Source organism: Podarcis melisellensis (genome assembly GCF_964234715.1).
Source record: "Podarcis melisellensis genome assembly, chromosome: 6".
NCBI classification, from domain to species: domain Eukaryota; kingdom Metazoa; phylum Chordata; class Lepidosauria; order Squamata; family Lacertidae; genus Podarcis; species Podarcis melisellensis.
The window spans coordinates 10,367,268-10,390,865 of record NC_138538.1 but is presented as its reverse complement, the minus strand read 5'-3'; the positions used below and the strand labels follow the sequence as shown (position 1 = coordinate 10,390,865).

The window sequence follows — 23,598 nt, the reverse complement described above, 5'->3', positions numbered from 1 at the left end:
AGAGGGGAAAGAAAAGGAAAAAGTAAGCTTTGTGTGGTCACAAAAATCTAAAATGTTGCATTGGTGAGGTTGTGGTGGGGAAAACATGGTGGGTGGATAAAGTGTTGGACTTGGACCAGGGAAATTGAGGTTCAAATTCTGCTTGGTTTAGTTACAAAAGTCACTGTGTGCAGTTTGCACTATTTCCTAGGATTGCTGTGAGAATAAAGGGGAGCAGGGAATGTAACAGTTTCTTGCAGAGTTTCTTGCAGAAAGAATGGACTAAAAATGTAGGAAAATAAATAACCTTTGTAGGTTGTACCTTTGCATTACACTGTCAGTAAAGGCACTGACTCTACCTAGAACTGTCTGTATCAAACTTTATTTTGGTCACTGACCAGCATAAAGAACTGTCTGGTGTTTTTCTGTTCCACTGACACACTCCACTGGTGTACTGAATGGGCACTCTGCACACAAATGATGTGTATTCACAGAGGCTAAATTTGGGGGCCTTAATCTGGAGATCATTGTACACCACTGAGGACTTTGCACTAGGCCAGGGGTGGCCATCTACTTTCAAAATTAAAATCTACCCCAGTTTTTTAGGGGTTCAGGTCAAAGTGTGTGTGTGTGGGGGGGTGTTAGGGACTTTTTTGCAGCTCTTCTGAGGGAGGAACAGCAGCAGCCACTAACCTTACAATCACTGGCCAGATAACAGCCTCCGTTTCTAAACTCCAGCTTCCCTTCTGTAACAATAATGTTACAGAACAGGGAGAGGGGGTGGGGCCGGAAGGGGGCCAGCGATCGACCAAAACCTCGCAGGGATCGACCAGTAGATCACGATTGATGTATTGGACATCCCTGCACTAGGCTAACGTGCGCTTAATTACTTGGAGGGTCTACAGGGTATGTACAGAATCCCAACTAAACCAAACTTCTCAGTAACACTGAGCACAACAGTTACACTATCTGTCTTCACAACAGTTGTTTGAGGTATGTGACTGATGCAAAGTGAGGTTCACGGCTTTTAGTCAGGATTTGAACTGAGGTCTGCACATCCTCAGTCCAACAGTCCATCCTCTAGCAGCTTATGTTGGGTTTCTGCTTTTGTATCCTGCTGTATTAAGAGGGCTCAGGGCAATACTATACATTAAAAAGAAAAGTAAAGTTGATATGTTAATGCTTTTCCAGCACCGTTTTGTTCCAGATGTATTGTGTGCTGGTGCTGTACTTTGCTTTTAATTTTGCATCTATTTAAGTATACTGAAGCAGAAAAAGCAGATCCCTCCTCACATTGCTTATGCATGTTACAGATGCTTTAAAACACGTGAAGCAGTAGCTAAACTGTTTGTGTGCAGAAATTCTGTGAATATGATCTTTTGAGCTGGTCACATTCTTGCTAAATCCAGATATTGTTTGGGTTAGTGTTTTTCTCCACAATACCCAAATTCTCTTTGAGCAGCCATGGCAGCAGTTAGTCCTGTGCAGAGATTATAGATTTCCAGGTGTACAATGATGTGATTGTACCGTGTTTGTATATGCTTATGATAGCATAAACTTGCTTTTTCTAAAATAGGTTTTTAAGATCCATATATTCAGTCAGAGTTAGATTCTGAAGTAACAAGACAAAAAAATCAGTATTCAGACAATATTATTTTGTTGGTTAGACCCAACTTTAGTACTGATTTTGTCAAGAGTAGGGCCCTGGTTCCATTATCTACCACCAGCATATATGACACACACTAAAAAAGGAAGATAGGCCTTTAAATTTTATTTTACCCATGTAGTACGTGTTGCTTTATGCTTTATCTTTGTTTTTTGAACTGCATTCTAGGGAACTCTAGATTTCTCAGAAGCTTACTCAAGTTCCTCACTGAGAACATCAGAAACAGTAGACAATCATCCCTGAAAGACAGCTTTCCCATTTCTCACAATCTTCCCCTACAATGGCCAATCACAGCAAAGTGCTGTATAGCCTGTGATACACTTTGAGTTTACACACACAGAGTGATGAGGTTGAATAGGCCTCTGATCATCTTTCAGTGTGAACTGATTCTGCATGCTTAAACATGCCTCAGAACTTAGGTGGCCAGACTGGGGGTGTGGGGAGACAATAGATATTGAGAAGGTATAATTTCAGCAGGTGCAGCCTGTCTTCTTTTTCATCTGGCCACCCTGCCCAGAATCCATTGTAATGCAAGGAGTTTTTGCCAATCAACTCTGTGTGAAATGATTCCTTGAAAGAGGACAGTTTGAAAACCTCTTTTATAATTTTAGTAATTCATTGTGTAGAATCAGTGGGTTGTGCTTCTGATGGGATCTGAAACATGTTATCTCTCTTTTTCTAAATGGAGCCCCTTTTAGGTGGCTAGACCCAAGTAACAACACACAAAGTGAAAACCAGTCCAAGCCTAGTCAGATACTACATTTGATTGTATTGGTTTTCCTTGTGGCTCTAGCTAATGCAAACTACATGGATAGGTTAGTAATATCAACCACCTGCCCCATTTCTTTAAAACACGTGGCACATCACACAATATATTATTTATTGACCCTGGGCAAACAACCCATTACTGTGTTAACTACCAATAGGTTACGTCCTTACTTCCGACCTGATCCTACTTAAGCAATATGGAAAATTTGGCTCCTTACGATTTCATTAACAGATTATTCTGCCCTGTGGTCAGTAGAAGATATTGAATGTGTTTTTTTATTAGGTTGCTCCTAATCTTGGGTGTGGGTGGCGCTGTGGTCTAAACCACAGAGACTGGGGCTTGCCGATCGGAAGGTTGGCAGTTCGAATCCCCGCAACGGGGTGAGCTCCCTTTGTTCAGTCCCAGCTTCCCACCTAGCAGTTCAAAAGCATGTCAAGTGCAAGTAGATAAATAGGTACTGCTCTGGCGGGAAGGTAAACAGCATTTCTGTGTGCTGCTCTGGTTCACCAGAAGCGGCTTAGTCATGCTGGCCACATGACCCGGAAGCTGTCTGCGGACAAACACCGGTTCCCTCGGCCTATAGAGTGAGATGAACGCGCAACCCCAGAGTCGTTCACGACTGGACCTAATGGTCAGGGGTACCTTTACCTTTACCTTTAATCTTGGGTAGTGATGTAGTTGTATTGGCACCAAACATAATGGCATGGATCATTTCTTCATTGAAGTATCATAGCTTCCACTTACTGTGCTCATTGTCTTAGATAAATATCTTATCCCTTCTTGTAAGCAGGAAAAAAGTAGGATGTTGAAAGAGCAAATCCTGGGCCTATCAAATCATTGCAGAGTAAATGGAGTTCCTGTTGACTTTCAGCAGGATACCAATCACCACTGGCTTTTATAGGAGTTGGCCTATAATTTAGAGCAAATTACTGTGTATGATCTGAATCCCAAATCTGTTTTTTGCAAAGGCTGGTAAGGTTGTTTGTGGTCTTTTTAAAACAACAACAACAACAGGGAAATGAGGGCAAATCAGTATGTGATTTTTGTGGCAACTTTTACAGTATGTTTGTTCTCTCTTTCCCACAATACGTTGCTGTAGATTTCTAACCCAAATCATCAGTTGCTATAAAAGGTAAAGGTAAAGGTACCCCTGCCCGTACGGGCCAGTCTTGACAGACTCTGGGGTTGTGCGCCCATCTCACTTAAGAGGCCAGGGGCCAGCGCTGTCCGGAGACACTTCCGGGTCACGTGGCCAGCGTGACATCGCTGCTCTGGCGAGCCAGAGCTGCACACGGAAACGCCGTTTACCTTCCCGCTGGTAAGCGGTCCCTATTTATCTACTTGCACCCGGAGGTGCTTTCGAACTGCTAGGTTGGCAGGCGCTGGGACCGAGCAGCGGGAGCGCACCCCGCCGCAGGGATTCGAACCGCCGACCTTTCAATCGGCAAGTCCTAGGCGCTGAGGCTTTAACTCACAGCGCCACCTGCGTCCCATCAGTTGCTATAGGAGTTCATTATTGAAGACTAATGCTACCTTTTCCAATGCCTAAATGATAGTGCACATAGCAAATCTCAACATTCTTACTCATGGGTTAACCTTCAGTGTCATAATATTTATGTAAGACTGTGATGCTGCATTGATGAAACAGTTAACACATGCTTTACCAAGCTTTTAGCTGCTGTCTCTTGAGATGCAGCTGCTCGTTTTTTGTAACAAACAAATACAGTACATATTGGGCCGAATATAAGCCACCCTTGAACATAGGCCGCAACTGTAAAATGAAATATCTTAAATGAAAGCTTCTCTACACAGTTAGAGGCTGCACTAAGGTTTTTAGAAGCCAGATTTTTATTGGGGGTGGTGGTGGCATTTATTCAGACCAATACAAGGTTGTTGTTTTTAAAATAAAGTCATTAGGGACCTTTACACCTTACATTTAAAATGTACACCTAAAAATACAAGACATGAATGTGCTCTGTGTGTTCTGTGATGTGTATGTTGTATAGGCATACACATCAAGAATCTACAGTTGGCTGTGGTTTTTTTAGTTGACTGTACACCTTTAAAGAGTGAACTTCATTTTTCTATCATGGAAGGGAATGGCCCTTAGAAGCTGCAGCAATCCCACACAACAAGATGAAAGGAGCACACAGTGAGTGTGTGATACTTTCTGCGTGACCAGCTAATGTTCAGTTGAATTACAACCTGCCTGGATTTGATAGAGAGATCAGTACATTAATCAAAACGATGGAAGAAATTGAAAAGGACATTTTAGAAAAAGTTGATTACGGGGTATATTTTAATCTTTATTATTGTCCAGATTTCACAAGAAGTGTTCTGCTGAATTTTTGTGTTGGTTTCTGTGGTTGGATCTCTCTACCAATGCTGAACAGGTTTGTAATTCTGTTGACATGGGTAGTGTTTAGAACCTCTATAGGCTTTAGACTACATGGAACTGGCGGAGATGACTGGCAGAATCCGAGACCTGGGAGAGGAGACGATAGAAGAAGACTGGAAGAAATTCAAGATCTATTTACAAAAATATTGTAAACTGTATGAATGTTAAGAAGGATGCTAGAGTATAAACAACTGGGCACCATTAAGCTAGAGGAAGTGAATTATGAAGATAAGCTAAACTTTAAGAAAATATTAATATTTGGAAGCTCTAAGTTATATTCAATGTGTTAAGATTTGAGCCAAAAGATATTTAAAATTAGATATATAACATTGGAAAACTAGATAATAAGAATAGAAACAAGGGGATAAATTTGCTGGACAAAGTTTCATAGACAAGAACGCAGGAGCGGGAGGTGTGAGGGAGTCCAAAGAAGTTAAGAAAATTAAGTTAAGAGATGTGATATTGTGATATTGTTCTGTTTTTTGGCATTGTAATTAAATAAAACCGCTAATAAATATATATTTTTTTAAAAATGGAACCTCTATAGGCTTTGTTTCAAACCCACCCTACGTTATGAGTTGATGTATAAAGTCAGTGGGGAGGTATATTTCCTATTCTTGTGGTTCTTAACTATGGAACTTGCAGCATCTACTATGCCCTGCATATCAAACCTTCAAATCATTTTATGCTCAACTAGTGTGCTGTAAAGAGCCATGACATTTTTATTCTAGCAAGGTAAAGGCATGACCAAAGTATCTTCTGGTCACTTAAGAGTGCTACATAATACACTTCTATCACACTTTCCCAGTGGCTGCTCTTCTTGCCTATTAAACTGTATTAGCACATATCTATAGTTCAGTTAAGGGACGCGGGTGGCGCTGTGGGTTAAAGCCTCAGCGCCTAGGGCTTGCCGATCGAAAGGTCGGCGGTTCGAATCCCCGCGGCGGGGTGCGCTCCCGTTGTTCGGTCCCAGCGCCTGCCAACCTAGCAGTTCGAAAGCACCCCCGGGTGCAAGTAGATAAATAGGGACCGCTTTCTAGCGGGAAGGTAAACGGCGTTTCCGTGTGCAGCTCTGGCTCGCCAGAGCAGCGATGTCACGCTGGCCACGTGACCCGGAAGTGTCTTCGGACAGCGCTGGCCCCTGGCCTCTTGAGTGAGATGGGCGCACAACCCCAGAGTCTGGCAAGACTGGCCCGTACGGGCAGGGGTACCTTTACCTTTTTATAGTTCAGTTTTCCAAATTCATCATTGAAAGCTTGTATAGGTTGCTCACTTGTGGATTTCTTGTGTGGATCATAGGGGGGTGGTAGATTGGCCCAGAAGCTGCATCCTGAAAACATGTTTTCCTGACATCTACTAGTGAGGAAAGTCATTCCTTAGTTCTATACTAATGGAAAGCACATGCATGTCTTCTCACTTTTTGGTAGCACACAGGACACTAGTCATACTGGAACTTTAGCAGTGCACACTGCATTTGTGTTGCCTGGATTCCAGGCTTCCACCCTGCTTGCAGATATATCAGTCAGCCTAGAATGGCTTCTTAATAGATCATTGCCTATGTTGACTATCACTGCAGTGACAACTTTGACATATGCTTCTCTGCCAGATGAGTGACTGAAAGAATTACACGAGTACACAAGTCTCCTTATTTGTCTGTTTAGGAGTGAATGCCTATATCTGTTGCCAGATACTCTCCAGGTAAAATGCTAGAAGGGTCAAATGTCCATTGTCGACAAAGGATGAGATCCTGTATCTCAGTCTTCCCTAAACTTGGAAGAGGGTGCAAAGTGGGGAAGGGGAGAGAATAGGGTTAATTGGTAGAATATATTAATAGGAAACTTCATTTCAGAATGCTGTCACTTATGCAGTTTTACAGAATATTCTTGGGTAGGGAGAATATTTTTGTTAAGAAAAGAACAAATTCAAGCAATTCAGTTTTGTTTACATGTTCTATGCCAAGAAAGACATTTGAAAAGGAAAATGCATTTCTGAGTTTTTGATTTGATGCAATTGTGTTGTTTTTGGCAATAGCTTGGAGAATATTCTTGGAAGTATACTGCATTAAACTTTGATTGTTGGCTTTTAATGCCACCCTTGGTTATTTCCACATCCAGTGATAATGTATAGCTCATGGGTAGGCAAACTAAGGCCTGGGGGCCAGATCTGGCCCAATCGCCTTCAAAATCCGGCCCACGGACATTCCGGGTATCAGTGTTTTTACATGTGTAGAATGTGTCCTTTTATTTAAAATGCATTTCTGGATTATTTGTAGGGCCTGTCTGGTGTTTTTACATGACTAGAATGTGTGCTTTTATTTAAAATGTACCTCTGGGTTATTTGTGGGGCATAGGAATTTGTTCACCCCCCCTATATAGTCCGGCCCCCCACAAGGTCTGAGGGACAGTGGACCGGCCCCCTGCTGAAAAAGTTTGCTGACCCCTGGCTCAAAGGATAGCTAAGGAGGATTATGCTAACCTTTAAACGTGTGATCCGTCTGTCTTATCATAAGATCATAATAAAAGCCCTACTTTATTAAGCCAAACACCTGTCTAGTTCAGCATCCTGTTCTCACATTGCCCAGCCAAATGCCCATGGGAAGCCTGCAAGAAGGATTTGAGTGCAAGAGCACTTTCCCCACTTGCCTTTTCAGAAACTGGTATTCAGACGCATTCTGTCTCCAACTGTGTAAGTAGAACAAAGCCATTGTGGCTAGCAGCCATTAGTAGCCTTCTCATACCTGAATTTGTCTAATCCTCTGTTAAAGCCATCCAGGTTGGAGACCATCACTACCTCTTGTGCTAGCATATTCTAGAGTTTAACTATATACTGTGTGCAGAATTAGCTCTTTTTGTCTGTTTCAAATCTTTCAACATTCAGCCTCGTTGGATTTACCCAAGTTCTAGTATTTTAAGAGGCATGGTGTTTTTTTGCTGTCTAATTTGTTTACATTGTGCATACATTGTGTACACATTGTGTACATACATTGTACACCTTTATAATATCCTTTTTGACTTTTTCCTAAACACTTTAGAATTAATAATAATAATAATAATAATACCCCGCCTATCTGGCTGGGTTTCCCCAGCCACTCTCTGTGGCTTCCAGCAAAATATAAAAATATAATAAAACATCAAACATTCAAAAACTTCCCCATAGAGGGCTGCCTTCAGATGTCTTCTAAAAGTTGTGTAGTTCTTTATCTCATTGATATCTGACGGCAGGGTGTTCCACAGGGCGGGTTCCACTACTAGGAATGCCCTTTTCCTGGTTCCCTGCAGCTTCACTTCCTGTGGAACAGTTCATTGAAATTATGCCCCAAATGTTGTAACTGTTCCTCATTGAGAATTCTCCATCTCCTTGATCATTTTGGTTCCTTTTTTTATGAACCTTTTCCATTTCTATAAAATCCTTTTTGAGGCAGATGACCAGGATTGTACACAATATTTCAAACGTGGTTGCAGCATAGCTTTGCATAATGACATTATGTATTTGCAGCTTTATTTTATCCCCACACCCAATGATCCCTAGCGTGGCATTTGTCGTTTTCACAGCTGCCATGCACTGGGTCAACATCTTCATTGAGCTGTCTCCTATGCACTGAAGGTCTTGTTCCTGGGCAATCACTGTCATTTCAGCACCCATCAGCATATATGTGGAATTAGGATTAGTTTGGGCTACTTTACTTTTAGACACTCATGGACAGTGTTGGGGAAAATATCTCAACTTTTAGGAGCCAGACTTAATTCTAAGGAACATTGGCTCCCCAGGAAGTCCTTATTGATATGATCAGTACTAAATCAAGAAAGTTGCATGTCCATCTCAGCCACAGTATTGCTACAAACTCCAGACTTTCCTTTTAACAGTGATGTGGTGGAGCAGACATGAAGTGCTGCCACTTACTTCACATCAGGGATGATGTTGTTATCTTGGGACACTATTTGACATTTCTCTCCTTGCTTACATGTGTGCAAGTCTACTCAGAATTAAGCCCTATTGGGTTGATGGGATTACTCTTAAATGTGTATACTGAGGATTTATTTATTTCTTAGTAAAGCAAGTCGTTATGTATAATACATAGAGTTTACCAGTTTGTTCTCAGACAGCTCATGTGCGGAGGGGACATCTTTTCCCTAAGTCTGCCCCTTCAACTTTTTCTGAAACTACATTGAAAGGGGGAAGTGGTTCTTTAAAAAGCCAGGCCAAACAAGGATGGAGAGAGGAATACAGAGGAAGAATGAGACAGCTTCAGGAGATGTTGGGTTCTGCATCAAATAAGGGCAGGGTTGCATACAGCCTCTGGGCCAACGACTGCCCATCTGTGTTCTAGAATACCAAGCTTGCTCTCTGCTCAGAATGACTATCCTCCCAATAAAATATGTTTTGTGTGTGTAAGCCAGCTGGCCATTGTAGCTGATTGGCAGAAGTACAGGTAGTTACGAGGGAGGGGGATTAATCAAGCACAAGAGGTAGCTTGGAATGTTTCAAATGCACACTCTTTCATATTGGAGTAAAATAAAATTTAGTTATTCCAGCCATGCATGTACACACATACCCCACACTTGGGTTAATTGCATTAGTGACTATAACACAAATCAGTTGGGTACTAGCTTAGTAAAATAAGGTGCCAGCATTTTGAAGAAATACATGTGCTTTGTATTATTCAAATTGATCGTGCCTTTAGCATCCTTGCCTTTACTAGTTCCTAGTTAAAGACAAATTTTTGCACTTTATTTACACAGGCTTTGATTCTGATAATTCTTCAGGTGAGTTTTCAGAAGCAATTCATAAAGTCGATGTGGATGCCCACCAAAGTAATAGAACTGGAAGACACAATGGCGATGGACCAGTGCAAGAGAATGGAATCAAGAAACACAGGTATTCTCCAAAGCCGGCCTAACAGCAATTACTATCTGGTTCATGCAAATCATAGCAGGTTCTTTTGTTTAGACATCCATTAAGCAACCTTGCCACTTCCTGGGAAGAGAGGGTTAAATACATCTACAGTGGTACCTCTGGATACGCACACCTCTGGTTGCGTATCCTTCAGGACGCGAATGTGGCAAACCCGGAAGTATTTTTCTGGGTTTCATCACGTGCAAAATTGCTGTACCGCGCACATGCGCAGAACAGGCATCTCCAGTTGTGAATTCCTCAGGATCCGACCGGAGCTCCAGAACAGATCCTGTGTGCAACCGGAGGTTCCACTGTATATACACAACTTAAGGAAACACTTCTAAGAATTATGATAGGGAAGGGAAGCAGAAGCTAGCTTACTTGTGGGTGGTACTGCAGCCTGAAACATTTCTGTTTGGGTGTTTTTAACAAAAATAATTCTCTCTCTAAAACTTTGATCTAATTATTTTTGAAAAGAGGAAAACAAAGCAGCTTATAACAACAGCAGCAATAACAAAACTAGCAGCAACTGTTGGTTTTAAAGGCTGTCTCCCACATCATCACTTGAGAACACTATGGATAAATTGAAGATGGGGGAGTCACATCCTTTGGAAAGCAGCAAAATGAAGTTTTGTATGTTCGTTTAATCTCCTTGACTAAATAAAATGGGGATGACTCACTTGGTTGTGTACAGGCACTTGTTACTTGCCATATGTAAGCAAGTGAGAACTCAAGGCTGCCACGTCATGTGAACTGGCCTGGAGTGGCCTTGGTTAGATTGCTGCCTGTTAGCTTTAGTTCAAATAGAGTGCTCATATTCTAGTCTAATGCAGTCAGGTGACCTTGTCAGCCTAATTTCACTGTCAAGACTTTCTCTTGCTTTCTTCTGCATGGTTAATACTAGTTCTAGAACCTGCATTTATTTTACTTGTACGTCAGTCTCATTCTTTTGAATGGATCTTTCATTTCAAGTAGATATACCTAAGATCACAATCTTGGAATCCGTTTCTTTGTCTTTCCCTCTGGGTGTATTTAAAAATGCATGTAAGCAGTGAGAAGATTGTTCTTGCAACATCATAAAGTTGTGTGGTTTTGACAAAGTGCTGGAATCCTGGATAATTGATTGGAGTTCTGCATGAGTAAGGACTACATTGTTGGGACTTAGAAGTGACAGTTGCAGATGGATGCTTTTACCAAAAAGAGTTCAGTAGTGGTTTTAACCTGCTATTCTCTCTCCCCCACCACCCCTCTACAGAACATCATTACCTGCACCAATGTTCACTAGGAGTGATTTCAGTATCTGGAGTATCTTAAAAAAATGCATTGGACTGGTGAGTTACTGTCACATACTGATGTAGTTTACCTGGTGCTTTTGATAAAATTTGCATTGCTTAGTGAGGGCAAAGGTCAAATTTGCAGATGCAAAATAGAAGTACCAGCACTGTTGTGGTACAATGCAGAAAGCAAAGAGTGAAATTGGCTTGTTCTGTTATCCATACTGAAGTACAAAAAATACATAATATTATTACTGCTCTTTATTCTGGTAATGAAGGCAGTGATAGTTTTGTAAATGAAATAGCAGCACTTTGACCCTTCTGGTCCTAATTGCTAATTTTTCCTCTTTTCTCTCTTATTCCCCACCTTTTAAAGTTGTTTTTTTTTAAGTTTCAATCTTTTTCTTTAAATGATTTTTGTGACGATTTGGTAGGTAGTCCTGATACAAATTAAATCTTTAATGTATTGCTCTGTGTTGAGCACACATTTGAAATATTTCCTCAGACTATGCTTTCACATTACATTATTTATGTATCTGTGATTATAATTCCATATTTTGAAGATACTGGTCTGTTACTGTGGATCAGTCCCATGAATTGTCTGATGTAGACAGATACCCAGCATTGAGAGGCAAGCTAGCAGTTTTTGTGTTTTCTTGCCATTAGCACACATGACAAGACATCTGGGGCGTGAATGCTTATTGTGATAGTGCAAGCTTTCTAAATTTTGTTTTAACCACATTCTCTGTATATCTGCTGCTTTAGTAGGAGGCTGACAGTGATTTTTAGCTGATGTCTCATGCTCCATTATACACCATGCCTCTGCATTTTATCATAGGTGCTCAAGCCCTTGTTTCTTATTCATATTGTATGCATTTTCTCTTGTACTGTTTAGGAGCTGTCTAAGATAACCATGCCCATTGCCTTCAATGAACCCTTGAGCTTCCTCCAGCGGATAACAGAATATATGGAACACACATACCTCATTAATAAAGCATGCAGTCATTCAAACTCGGTAGAAAGAATGCAGGTAATGTTAGCTATCATGCAGCTTTATCCTTCAAATTCTTTCCATCGTGCATTTAAGATGGCTGGCTGCCTGCCTACGTAGAGAGTTGTGGGGGCTTATAGGAAGCAAGCTTATATGAATGTCCTAATAAATTGCTTATTTGAGTGTTTAGCAATTTGCAGTAAGTATCATGAAAAGGTTTTATGTTCAGGTCACTCAACCATTGCAGAAGCAGCACCTTTTCAAAATTATTGTAAATCTGTCACGAACTGAGCTAAATGGCAGAATACCAGATCCCAGAGGTAACAGTATAGAAATTAAAATCCAGTAAAGGATCTTGTTGTTTTATTAAACCCCAACATTTTTAGCACTCATAATTTAGACATGACTATCCTCACAGCACTAAAAACTCTTACAAATATAGAGGTTAAATGCACCTAATTCATGGTGACACCAGGTGATGAACCAGTTGGTGGCCCCATCCACTTAGCAAATTGGATCAAACTCTTGGGGAAGCAAAAGGTCCAGCTGGAAGAGGTTCCTCACCTGTGGCTTAGAGAGAAGATTGCATCTCCAGAAGCAATTGGTCTTTTTTGTTTAGGGAACATTTAAACACCATTTGAGAATAGTAAAGGAAAAGTTATTACAGCATATAAAAATCATAATTGCCCATTTGGGAGTGCCTTTTGTTTTACATTAAGATTCCTTACCACTATGCTTTTTGCAGGCTGTTGCTGCTTTTGCAGTTTCTGCTGTAGCCTCTCAGTGGGAGAGAACTGGCAAGCCCTTTAACCCTCTTCTTGGAGAAACATACGAATTAATCAGGTGAGAATACCAACTTTGTCAGAGTCTTGTTTTTCCTTTGAGATTCCAACTGGCTTGAACAAAATAGGTTTTTCTAGGAGTTTAAAGTCTGCTTATGGGACGCGGGTGGCGCTGTGGGTAAAACCTCAGTGCCTAGGGCTTGCCTATCGCATGGTCGGCGGTTCGAATCCCCACGGCGGGGTGAGCTCCCGTCTTTCGGTCCCAGCTCCTGCCCACCTAGCAGTTCGAAAGCACCCTTAAGTGCAAGTAGATAAATGGGTACCGCTTTCTAGCGGGAAGGTAAATGGCGTTTCCGTGTGCTACGCTGGTGCTGGCTCACCAGAGCAGCTTCGTCACGCTGGCCATGTGACCCGGAAGTGTCTCTGGACAGCGCTGGCCCCCGGCCTCTTAAGTGAGATGGGCGCACAACCCTAGAGTCGGACACGACTGGCCCATGCGGGCAGGGGTACTTTTACCTTTACCTTAAAGTCTGCTTGGTCTTTGTTAATGTAAACTATTTCAAATGTTAGCCAAAACTCTCTGATCTGTATCAGATATGCTGTTTGACCAGCCATCTAATTGTTTAGAAATTGTGCAAAATATGAATGTTAAGAAGATTTTCTTGAGGTATAAAGAGGGTGCTCAGGAGGGCCCCAGACTATTGGGGCTGCTTATGAACTACACCATAATCTCCTACTGGAATCTTTACTGTCCTTTTATGGCATTTCTGTATGGGCTCTGGAGTGGGGGATTTTTGAAATCCCACTCCCCATGTTGCCTACACGCAGGCTTCTCTAGCACTACATTGTTTAGCTGATGGTGTGGATAAACATGGATGAAGGGTGTGGAAAACCAAATGAAAGGGGTTGTATCCATTGTTGTGCTCCACACCTTGGTGGTGGGGGTAAGAGATAAGGGGAAAAGTCCCATTGCTCAAGCAAAAATCCTTGCATGTCCCAGCTCCTAGGGGCAAAGGCAGTTTCGGAGCCCCCTATGTTTTTTAGAGGGAGGCTGGCCCCCTCAATGTTCAGAGGGCATTCGGCTCTTCAGGATGTCACACCGGGCCCACTCAGTGAACTCTGATTGGCAGGGTGCAATACCGCCCAAAATATTTGCGTGTGTATGTGATAGCACGTTGTGTTGTTTTATATTCAAGTGTCAAGCCAAGAATGCCATAAATTCCCATGTAGACATGTTTTTGTTGTATTAATTTTGTTGTATTAATGGTATTATATAGTTTGCTGGTGATGATATTGGTACTTAATACTCAAGTATCTACCTCATCACAGTGCTTAAAAGGGTTTATCTACTAATAAGTAACATGGGTAGTGGGGCAGAGTTATTTCCAGCTGTTGTAGGGGAGAGCAGTTGGATTGTACAGCAGTAATTCAGAACTGGTATTCTGTCTCATTTATACTGATCATTGCCTTTTCTTCTTTGTAGGGAGGATTTAGGATTTAGGTTTATTTCTGAACAAGTCAGTCATCACCCACCTATCAGTGCTTTTTATTCAGAAGGCTTAAACCAAGACTTCATTTTTCACGGATCAATTTACCCTAAACTGAAGTTCTGGGGGAAGAGTGTAGAAGCAGAGCCACGGGGAACAATAACATTGGAACTCCTAAAGTATGTATATGTATTTTCTCTTGTTACCTATGTATGACCTCCAAACTGTCTCATGTAAATGCATAGTGTATTGTGATCTTTCTCTGGTTTGCATAGGCCTGTGAGTAGTTGAGCTTAGGTAATTTGAGGGTTTTTTTGCAGTGTACTAGGAGATGAAACACATATACATAAATTACAGTGTGTGAATTGGTTGAGACTTCTGCAGATGATGACACAATCACATGACTTCAACATTTGGGCCTCATTCCCTACCCCTCAACCCTTAGGCAGTTGGCATTTACTGAAACAAAAAAAGTGAATTCTTCTGCTTCTTAAACTGTTATGAGATATGTGATCAAGAGCTCTGCTGTATTATGGATGACACAAAGTTATCGCTGTCCTGGACTTGGATAACAACTGGTTCAAAATAGGCATCAATTGATTTAACAGTTTGGTGGTTTGCTTTGTTGAATATCAATAAGAAAATACAAAGGACAAACAGATAAGTCTGAACACTGCTGGGATACAAAAGATAATAAACTACTGAGATGCTTGACATACATGGAAAACAGAATTTAGAAATGATACTTTATGTAATAGCTAAAGTCAAAATAGAAAATATAGAGGAGCTTAAGAGCCAACAGCAAGTATTTCTGTACAGAAATCTATTTGTCTCAAGAGCACATTTTACAGTTTAAGCATTCAATACTCAGATTTAAACCCTCACATGCTACCTGTATGTTGTTGCTGAAATCAATATTCCAGCCATATTTATTGATCTTTCACACACATTGTTTGTGTGTGTGTGTGTGTTCAGGCTCTCCTAGTCCAGGAATTATTGAAGCTATTGCACCAGGCATAGCTGATAAACGTTGCTTCTAGTCACGGAGGCTACCTGGGCCTCCAGTGACAAAGCTGCAACCAAAAGCACCCCTGCCCAGGGCAGGCAATTTGCCAGGTTCTCAGAATGAAGTTGTTGCACCATTTTGGAGGCATATTCCTCAGTATCAAAGGTCCACACTGCACATATAATCAAATGCATGTAACAGTAGTCCATGAGTCCATTTTAGATTACGAAAAGGTGCTTCCAGTGAAGGGACTAGGAAGTGATGAGGGGGTGGTTAACTCTTTCCTCATTCCATACTGTCCCCTCAATGCATCACGCAGTTTTAAATTAACGTGCATTTCGGAACCCAGGAGGGTAAATCTTGCAGGTGGAGATACTTTATTGAAAATGGGAAAGGTATGGGAGGAAAGAAGTAAGAATTATTTCTCCTTGCCACCTACCTGCTCTTGATTGTCCTCACAAGTAGTGATGTCTGTCATCTAAATGGGTATCTAAACTGCTGTTAAGTGCATAATATGTAACTTGGTGTAAAATTATGAGATCTTGAATTACTGCATGTTTAGAGGTGAAATTGCATGTTGATTACATTTAACATGCTTCAAGAGCTTTTAGTACTAGAAAAGAGAGAGATTTGACAGAAGTGCAAGACACCGGCGATAAACACCTTAGCAGAAATAATCATTTCTGTCTGCTGATTTAACTCAAGCTTCTTTTAGCAAGGGCTCTCAGCAGATACTACCCACATATTCAGATTATTAAGGAACTTCAAACAAGCCTCTTTTCTTTCATTCAATTGCTTATTCACCTTCCATCTGTTCAGAACATTGCACAATTACAATGACTGAGGGTGAACATTGCAGAGACCGCTACAAAAACAGGAGCTGTTCATTGGAAAATGATCTGGAGCGCTTGGGTTCTCTTTTCAGATTCTCTGCTTTTAGCGTCCCTGGTATCTGATTGGCCTTTCTTCTCTCCTCCACAGACATAATGAAGCTTACACATGGACTAATCCTACTTGCTGTGTACATAATGTAATTATTGGCCATCTCTGGATAGAACAGTATGGAACAGTAGAAATTATAAATCACAGGTATCCTTTATTTATTTTATTTCATTTGTATTCCCAACTCTTTACCTTCACGGAACTCAATTTTTGCCACTATGCGTCATTTAAAAACTGGAAAGTGGAACAGAGTAGAGTGGTACTTCGGGTTACATACGCTTCAGGTTACAAACTCCGCTAACCCAGAAATAGTGCTTCAGGTGAAGAACTTTGCTTCAGGATGAGAACAGAAATCGTGCTGCAGCGGTGTGGCAGCAGCAGGAGGCCCCATTAGCTAAAGTGGTGCTTCAGGTTAAGAACAGTTTCTGGTTAAGAACGGACCTCCGGAACGAATTAAGTTCTTAACCCGAGGTACCACTGTACTCCTATCTTACAGTATGTATAGATTAATGAATTAAAATAAAATACTTCTAGCTCCATTAAGTGGCACAATTGTAATGAAGTCCAGTTTTCTTCTGGTCACTTGGGGAGCAGTTAAGTGATAATGATTTGAATGGGTGTGCACTATTATCTCCTTTGTGTTTGGTAGAGATGTTCCTGTGTTTGAAAGATTTGTTGCTAATTTGGAGGTCTGTGTATGTGATCTGCTTCTGCTGGAATTTTTTTTCTGAGCATTACCTCCTTGACAATTTCGCCTGTATGGATTTTTATTTGCTCTCAAGCAAATATTTTTTGGCCCCCACGATGCCACTGACTTTTGCAGCAGTGGGTAAAAAAATTAAAATTAACCTAGCACTGGGAAGGGTGGAGCCCAGTGCCCTAATGAGGTAGCAGATCATCCCCTATACCATTGTCAGATGGACCATTTGATGAGCCGAAAGGACCTTGCATTCCTTGGCTAATGTGCATGGATCTTCCGAGGAGCAGTTTGTGGTGTTGGTGTGTCCTGTATGTAGGTGTGTGAGAGAGAGTGGGGTGACCACACCCACCGCTGGGATGCAGCCCCCAGAGAGTTGGCCAAAGGAGAATGTGGCTCCCAGACCCAGTTATAAGCTTCCTGTCTTTCATAAAGAAGCCTGAAAGTTTGGTGCACTCTTCTTTGCTTATCTTTCCCTTTTAATAGCTCTTGTACCAAACCTTCAGACGATGACTTAAATGTCATGGAGTTGAAATTCATGCCCAGGGGGAGCAATGGAGATCTGTTGCCATTTTTCACAAGACAGCAGCCACAATCCCTCTTGTACATGCATACCTTTCCATCCTTCCCCTTTCCTTTTTACTTGTACGGCATCACATTGTATCTTAAACCTGTTGTTGAAACTCTGCATGTATGGTTGTAGTGATCCCAACACAGTGACTACCGAAATCGTGCTGGTGTCAGGCAGAAGGCTTTTACAAGAACTTTGTGAGGATTCAACACCAAGGAATTAATCTGTTAACTACACTTTGTTTTCCTTTTGCAGTACTGGAGATAAATGTATCCTTAACTTTAAACCATGCGGTCTGTTTGGGAAAGAGCTTCACAGAATAGAGGGCTACATTCAGGACAAAAAGTAAGTGTACGTGCTTGTTTACATGTTCAGGGATTGAGCTCAGTTGCCCTACTCTAGTTTGAGCTCGGTTAGAGGAAAATTTGAGAGGGAGTATGCAGACATACCTGGCCACAGAAGCTGATGTAAATCAAGCTTCTGTAATAAACATTTGTTTGAAGAATATGTTACTGACATCCTGGGTGGAAAATGTAAATATAAGGTTGCTTAGTAAACCTGCAATATTCCCTTCCCTTATTTTATTTTACCAGAAGATATAATCTTAGAGTGGAAGTTCAAGTTGAACTCTACAAAAAACACACCCTCGTATTGCTCTCTTTCCCCTGCAATTGTTTTGATCACTTCCTGTGTCCTGGTGGTGTCATATTGTTCATTTCCAACCCCCCCCCCCCATTTGTTGCCTTCTGATGGTGGGAAGGATAAATACACTTTTTGATGATATTGAGATGCAAGTGACTCATCTTCCATGTTACAGAGGAGCAACAGTGAGCTCAATAGGGTGTCATTTTTAGCAGCAGCTCCTTGCTGAGAGTAACATGCAGTTCTGCTCATAGTTTGGTCTGAACTAAATACAGTCTGGGCTTTAGTTATGTTCAGTGTTATTATTTTTCAAAATAAACAGTAAGAAGAAACTTGCAGTGATCTATGGCAAATGGACAGAATGTTTGTGGTGTGTTGATCCTTCCACTTACGAAAACTACAAGAAGAACGAGAGGAGAGGTGGTGACCAGAGGAAACCAAAGCCGGTAATGTTTCTTGATGTTGTGATGGCAGGAGGAGGACTTAAACTCTTAAACTTAAACTCTTCTACTTAAATGAGGTGTTCCTCAAAAAGGAAACATTGGAAGGAACCAAACTGATGCAGTATTAAGTGGACTGAGTAAAGCTTATACTTGATTATCTTTGTGACAAGGGTCCAGATCTTCCAAATTAAAGTGTTTTGTGAACTCTCACAGACCTCAGTATCTGCCTGGAATGAGCATTAGGAGAAGCTGCTGTCCAAGTTTAATCACATCTTATCGTCTTCACATTAGATTGTTAAAAATGAGAATGCTACTGATGCGTTGGGGTTTTTTAGCTGTAAAGCTGTAAATTGAGGCTATGCTGTTCTGCGACTTTTTCTGTTTGGGCATATAATAAACCCTTTAATAGAGCCCTCTGTGAACAATCTCAGGTTTTCATTTTGTCTCCCGCTTCTTCTGTACTCTGTGGATTGTAAATCTCCTGGGATCAAGAGCTAGATTTTAATGTACCAATATCCAATCTCCTTTCTTGATGTATTTGTGTTTTGGGAGTTACTACCTGTTATTTTGAGAGGGGCCCATTCTTGGGCCTCAGCTTACATACGGTTCTTGGGGGGAAATGACTATTTGCTTGTTTGTATGAACAAAAACAGAAGAGAAGAGAATAGAGGCTGGAATAGAATATAAAAGGAGCAATGAATAGGGTTGTTCACTGCCCCCATCCGAACTTGTCCTGGAGTCCTGATTTGGGGCGCCAGATCACCACCTACCTGGGGAACACCGCCTACCTGGGGAACACCTGGGAATCTGGCCCCAAATCAATTCAGAAGCAGGGCATATGCTCAGGATTATTTTACATTTTTCCTTTAAAAAAAACCAAAAACCTAATTAACCATATGCTGCAGGTAGGGGAAGGAGAGGCTGTGTCTTGTCCTTCCCTGGCCTTGCTCTATATCACATTTAATCAGGATTTAAAGCCCTGATAAAGCATGAGAATCAAGAGGGGGGCAGGAGAAGAGATGCTGTGTCATTTAGAACTTGACATACTTCTTACTTTCCCTGAACTATGTCTTTGTTTCAAGAGTGATGATCCTGATAATGATGAAGCAGATGATATGCCAGAGATCCAAGAGACTGTGCAAGTTGTACCTGGCAGTAAGCTACTTTGGAGGATAAGCACTAGACCACCAAATTCATCCCAGGTAAGTTGCTTATTAATTGGTATATTGGGAGCAGGGACATAATTCAAAAGACCTAGTTCAAGTAAGGTAGACTAATCACACTACAACAATCAGACCAAAGGCCTATCTAGTCTAGCATTCAGCTCTCACGGCAATCAGCCACATGCCTACTGTAAGAATTTGTGTGTGTGTGTGTGTGTGTGTGTGTGTGTGTGAGAGAGAGAGAGAGAGAGAGAGAGAGAGAGAGAGAGAGAACGAGAACACACCTTTTGTTACTCTTGAGCTCTGCTACAACCAAATGAGAGAGAATCTATCTTGACCTTTGGACTCTGTATTCTTTCTATTAATAGTGTTGTTATTAGATGTTTTATTTTGCCTATCCTGGAAGGTTTAAGGAACACCAGGTAGAGATGGTTACCAGTACTCTTTTATATTACATTAAAAGTGTGGGAATTATAGGGGGAAAGGAAACTCTGAGGTCATTCCAAGCTAAGTAGTTTGCCATGCTGCCTATTGATGTACCCACATAATATATGTGGCTCAACCTGCCTCAAGATTATTTTTTCACTATCTGTACTTTTTTCCTGTTTGGCCATAATGAGGATTGGTAGTACTATGGCAGAATGAGAGAGGTAACTGAAATTCTGCTGATTTAAATTTGGATATTAGACACAAGCTTTTCCAAAATGCCTTAATGCACAAACATATTCTTCAGTTGTGCAAAAATGCAGTGGCAGGTTGCCAAAGACAATATTTCCGAGCTCAAAAAGTATTCCACAGCAACCAAACAGTATTGATCTCCAAAACTGATATTTCACTTTGATGGTCACTTCTTTCATCATCTCTGTACAAGACACAATAGAAAACTCCATTTTTGGACTGTTTCCCGTGCTCATTCCCTGTAGCAGGGCAGAGATCTCTAATATTGATGATCAATCCACATTTTGTCCTTTTGGACTGAAAGGATTCCATTTGGCTGCTGCGTGTTTTTCAATGGCAGGACTGTTGTTAATGGGCTTCCTTTTGTGCTGCTTTTGCTGTTATGAGAGATGTGAATTTGCCCCCCCCCTTTAAAATAGAGATGACCTCTTCCAGGTCATTCTCACATTGCTTCTGTTCTGTGTTTCATCATCTCTGATTGCCTTGCCATCTCTGTGTTCTTGGGCAGACGTTGCTTATGATTCTATCGGAGTTTTTTTTATTTTCAGGTTGCTTTTTTTGGCAAATTCAGTGTTCAACCAGTTCATACAGGACTCGGACAAATGACTCAGCAGTTTCTCCTAGCATAGTAGGCTGCAGTCCTAACTCCACTTACCTGAGTATAACCCCCATTTTATGAAACAAGACTTACCTCTGAGTTAGGTTAGGATTGTGCTGTTAGCTCTCTGATAAAAGTAGGCCCTCTGAGGAAGCACAACACATTTTGGAATGAAGTACCGTATTTTTCGCTCTAAAAGACGTACCAGACCACAAGACGCACCTAGTTTTTGGAGGAGGAAAACAAGAAAAATAATATTCTGAATCTCAGAAGCCAGAACAGCAAGAGGGATTGCTACGCAGTGAAAGCAGCAATCCCTCTAGCTGTTCTGGCTTCTGTGATAGCTGCGCAGCCTGCATTCGCTCCATAAGACGCACACGTGTTTCCCCTTACTTTTTAGGAGGGGAAAAGTGAGTCTTATAGAGCAAAAAATACGGTATATATGGAATTTAAAAGCAATGCTGTCTTCTTTGCCCCATAGCAGCTAATAGCGGTTTCCAATGAGGGGAGGGGGAGAGAATCACGTTGCATGAAAGGCTAAAACACTTCTTCCTTCAGTGCTTCCCCTGAGGGGATCTCCACCCAAGCACTCACTGTTACTTTGTTTAGGAGGAAGGCTTGCTCGCTTGCTTATCTCTGCATAGCACTGGTGGGTAATGCCATAGCACATCTTTATAGGATGCAAATGTCAATGCACCCTGACAATATAAACACATTTTTGTTTTCGTTCAAGATGTACAATTTCACCAATTTTGCCGTCAGTCTCAACGAACTAGAAAAAGGCATGGAAGAAGTGTTGGCTCCCACTGACTGTCGATTGAGGCCAGACATCAGATACATGGAAAATGGAGAAATTGGTATGTGTGAGTGGCTAGGTTTTAGGAGTGGGCCTGCCGGCCTGCCGGCCCATGCAGATTAGAAATTCCAAGCATTATATTCTGCCATTTTGCATGCCTCTTTCCTCTCATTTATGTTAATGCAGAAATTTATAGCCTGCCCTTCAGTAAGTTCCCAAGGCAGGTGGATGGCAGAATGGGCCTCTGGGGGGCGGGGAAGTAGTCACCCACATAACTGCCTATGGACTACTTAAAGCTTCAGCTATCACATATTATAATAAAACTGCAAATTATAAAACGATACTCCGGAACAGCTCCCTGTTGGCTTAATCCCAGCCACCTTTCACCCAGCTTCGTCTAGTGATCAGGCTGCAGTGCTTTCTCTTTGATTCAGACCTGACAGTTGTGCCTTTATAATCTTGCAGTCATGCTGCTGTGTTACTTTTTAGTAGAGCTGCTTTGGTGAATGGGAGGGTGCAGCTGTTAATGGATTGCAGTGCTTTGCTTCCTGCTGGCAGACCTCTCACAGTTATGGGATTTGCCTTTCTGGGCAACTTGCTAAAATCAAAGTCTGGGCATCTTTCAGCGACCAAGTTTAAGGTGGTGGTCTGAGTAGAATGAGAAAAAATTTCTTTGTGTTGTGAGCTTTCCTTAAATGTGTTCTTAAAACTATCTGGATTTTGTTTCTCTACCTTCCATTCCTTTGTACTTTTTCTCCTTATTTTATAAAGTAATCAGTCCCTATTAAAATGTCTGTTAGATCTGGCTAGCAAAGAGAAAGAGAGACTAGAAGAGAAGCAGAGAGCTGCTCGTAAGGAACGTGCAAAAGATGAAGCCGAATGGAGAACAAGGTAACTAATGGTGGAAACGGAAACTGGCTGTGCAGTTAGGCTGTTTGCAGTTATGGCCATATGAAGATTACCACAAGTGCATGTTTGTTGGTAACATGCTTACTCTGAGGAGGGAGGCTGTTTGTGTGAACAGAGAAACTAGATGAGGTTGGTATAAGGATCAAAGTAGTGTAGAATCGGTTTGTGCAGTCTTTTTCCTCCTCAGAAATCCCCGTGCCTTCTTAATTAGCAGTAGAGAGAAGCAGTGCAGCCTTTTCTGGTACTACTACAGCAGTGTGCTCAATAAGTGTTATTAATACTAATGTTAATAGTGCTGGCAACTGACCTAATGCTCAGATGGGTTGCTGAAGGGGGAACTGGGTGGGAACCTGCAAGTTCTCCTTCAAGCCAGTGAAGGGTCATAACTCTTTACCCTGGCATTTTACACTAGATAGATAGGACCTACTCTAGTTGTGATTTGTTTCAATGCTGTATTTTATATTGCTGTAACCCACACGGGGACCTTTTGGTGAAGGGCAAGTACAGCAATAACTCTAATCATACTCCAGTGACAGAGGCCATGCTTCTCTGACAGGTTAAGGTATGGCTGTGGGACCCTCCAGACTGGAGCATTTGTGTGGGTGTGTTCTGTGTCACATCATTCACACAGTAATGGTGCATTAGCTGCAGATTTATGCTGGACCATCTGCACTCCTGCATTATAGTGCAACAAAAGCGGGCAAAATGAAGTAAGGCGGAACCATAAAAGTTACAGAATTCCCTTGAGGCATTTAAAGGTCAAAAGTAGCACTTTGAATTGAGCCTGGAGACTAAGAGTGTAGTCGTGCTAGAATTGGTTTTATATGCTTGGACTGTCTTGCTCCAGTTGGCAATCTGGATGCTGAATTCTGCAACAGCTACAGTTTCTAAACCATCTTCAAAGGCAGCTTTAT

General features: G+C 41.5%; 1 protein-coding gene across 3 annotated transcripts in view; it reads left to right on the top strand.

Moving 5' to 3' along the window:
• OSBPL2 (oxysterol binding protein like 2) overlaps nt 1–23,598 on the top strand; it is a 67,205-nt gene that overhangs the window by 40,840 nt on the left and 2,767 nt on the right. For all 3 annotated transcript variants that reach the window (XM_081917044.1, XM_081917043.1, XM_081917042.1), the window contains 11 exons: nt 9,552–9,687; nt 10,961–11,036; nt 11,875–12,009; nt 12,716–12,813; nt 14,236–14,418; nt 16,227–16,334; nt 17,711–17,800; nt 18,420–18,543; nt 19,623–19,742; nt 21,713–21,836; nt 22,576–22,666. In XM_081917044.1, coding sequence (XP_081773170.1) covers nt 9,552–9,687; nt 10,961–11,036; nt 11,875–12,009; nt 12,716–12,813; nt 14,236–14,418; nt 16,227–16,334; nt 17,711–17,800; nt 18,420–18,543; nt 19,623–19,742; nt 21,713–21,836; nt 22,576–22,666 — 1,285 coding nt within the window. The remainder of the gene's footprint in view (nt 1–9,551; nt 9,688–10,960; nt 11,037–11,874; nt 12,010–12,715; nt 12,814–14,235; nt 14,419–16,226; nt 16,335–17,710; nt 17,801–18,419; nt 18,544–19,622; nt 19,743–21,712; nt 21,837–22,575; nt 22,667–23,598) is intronic.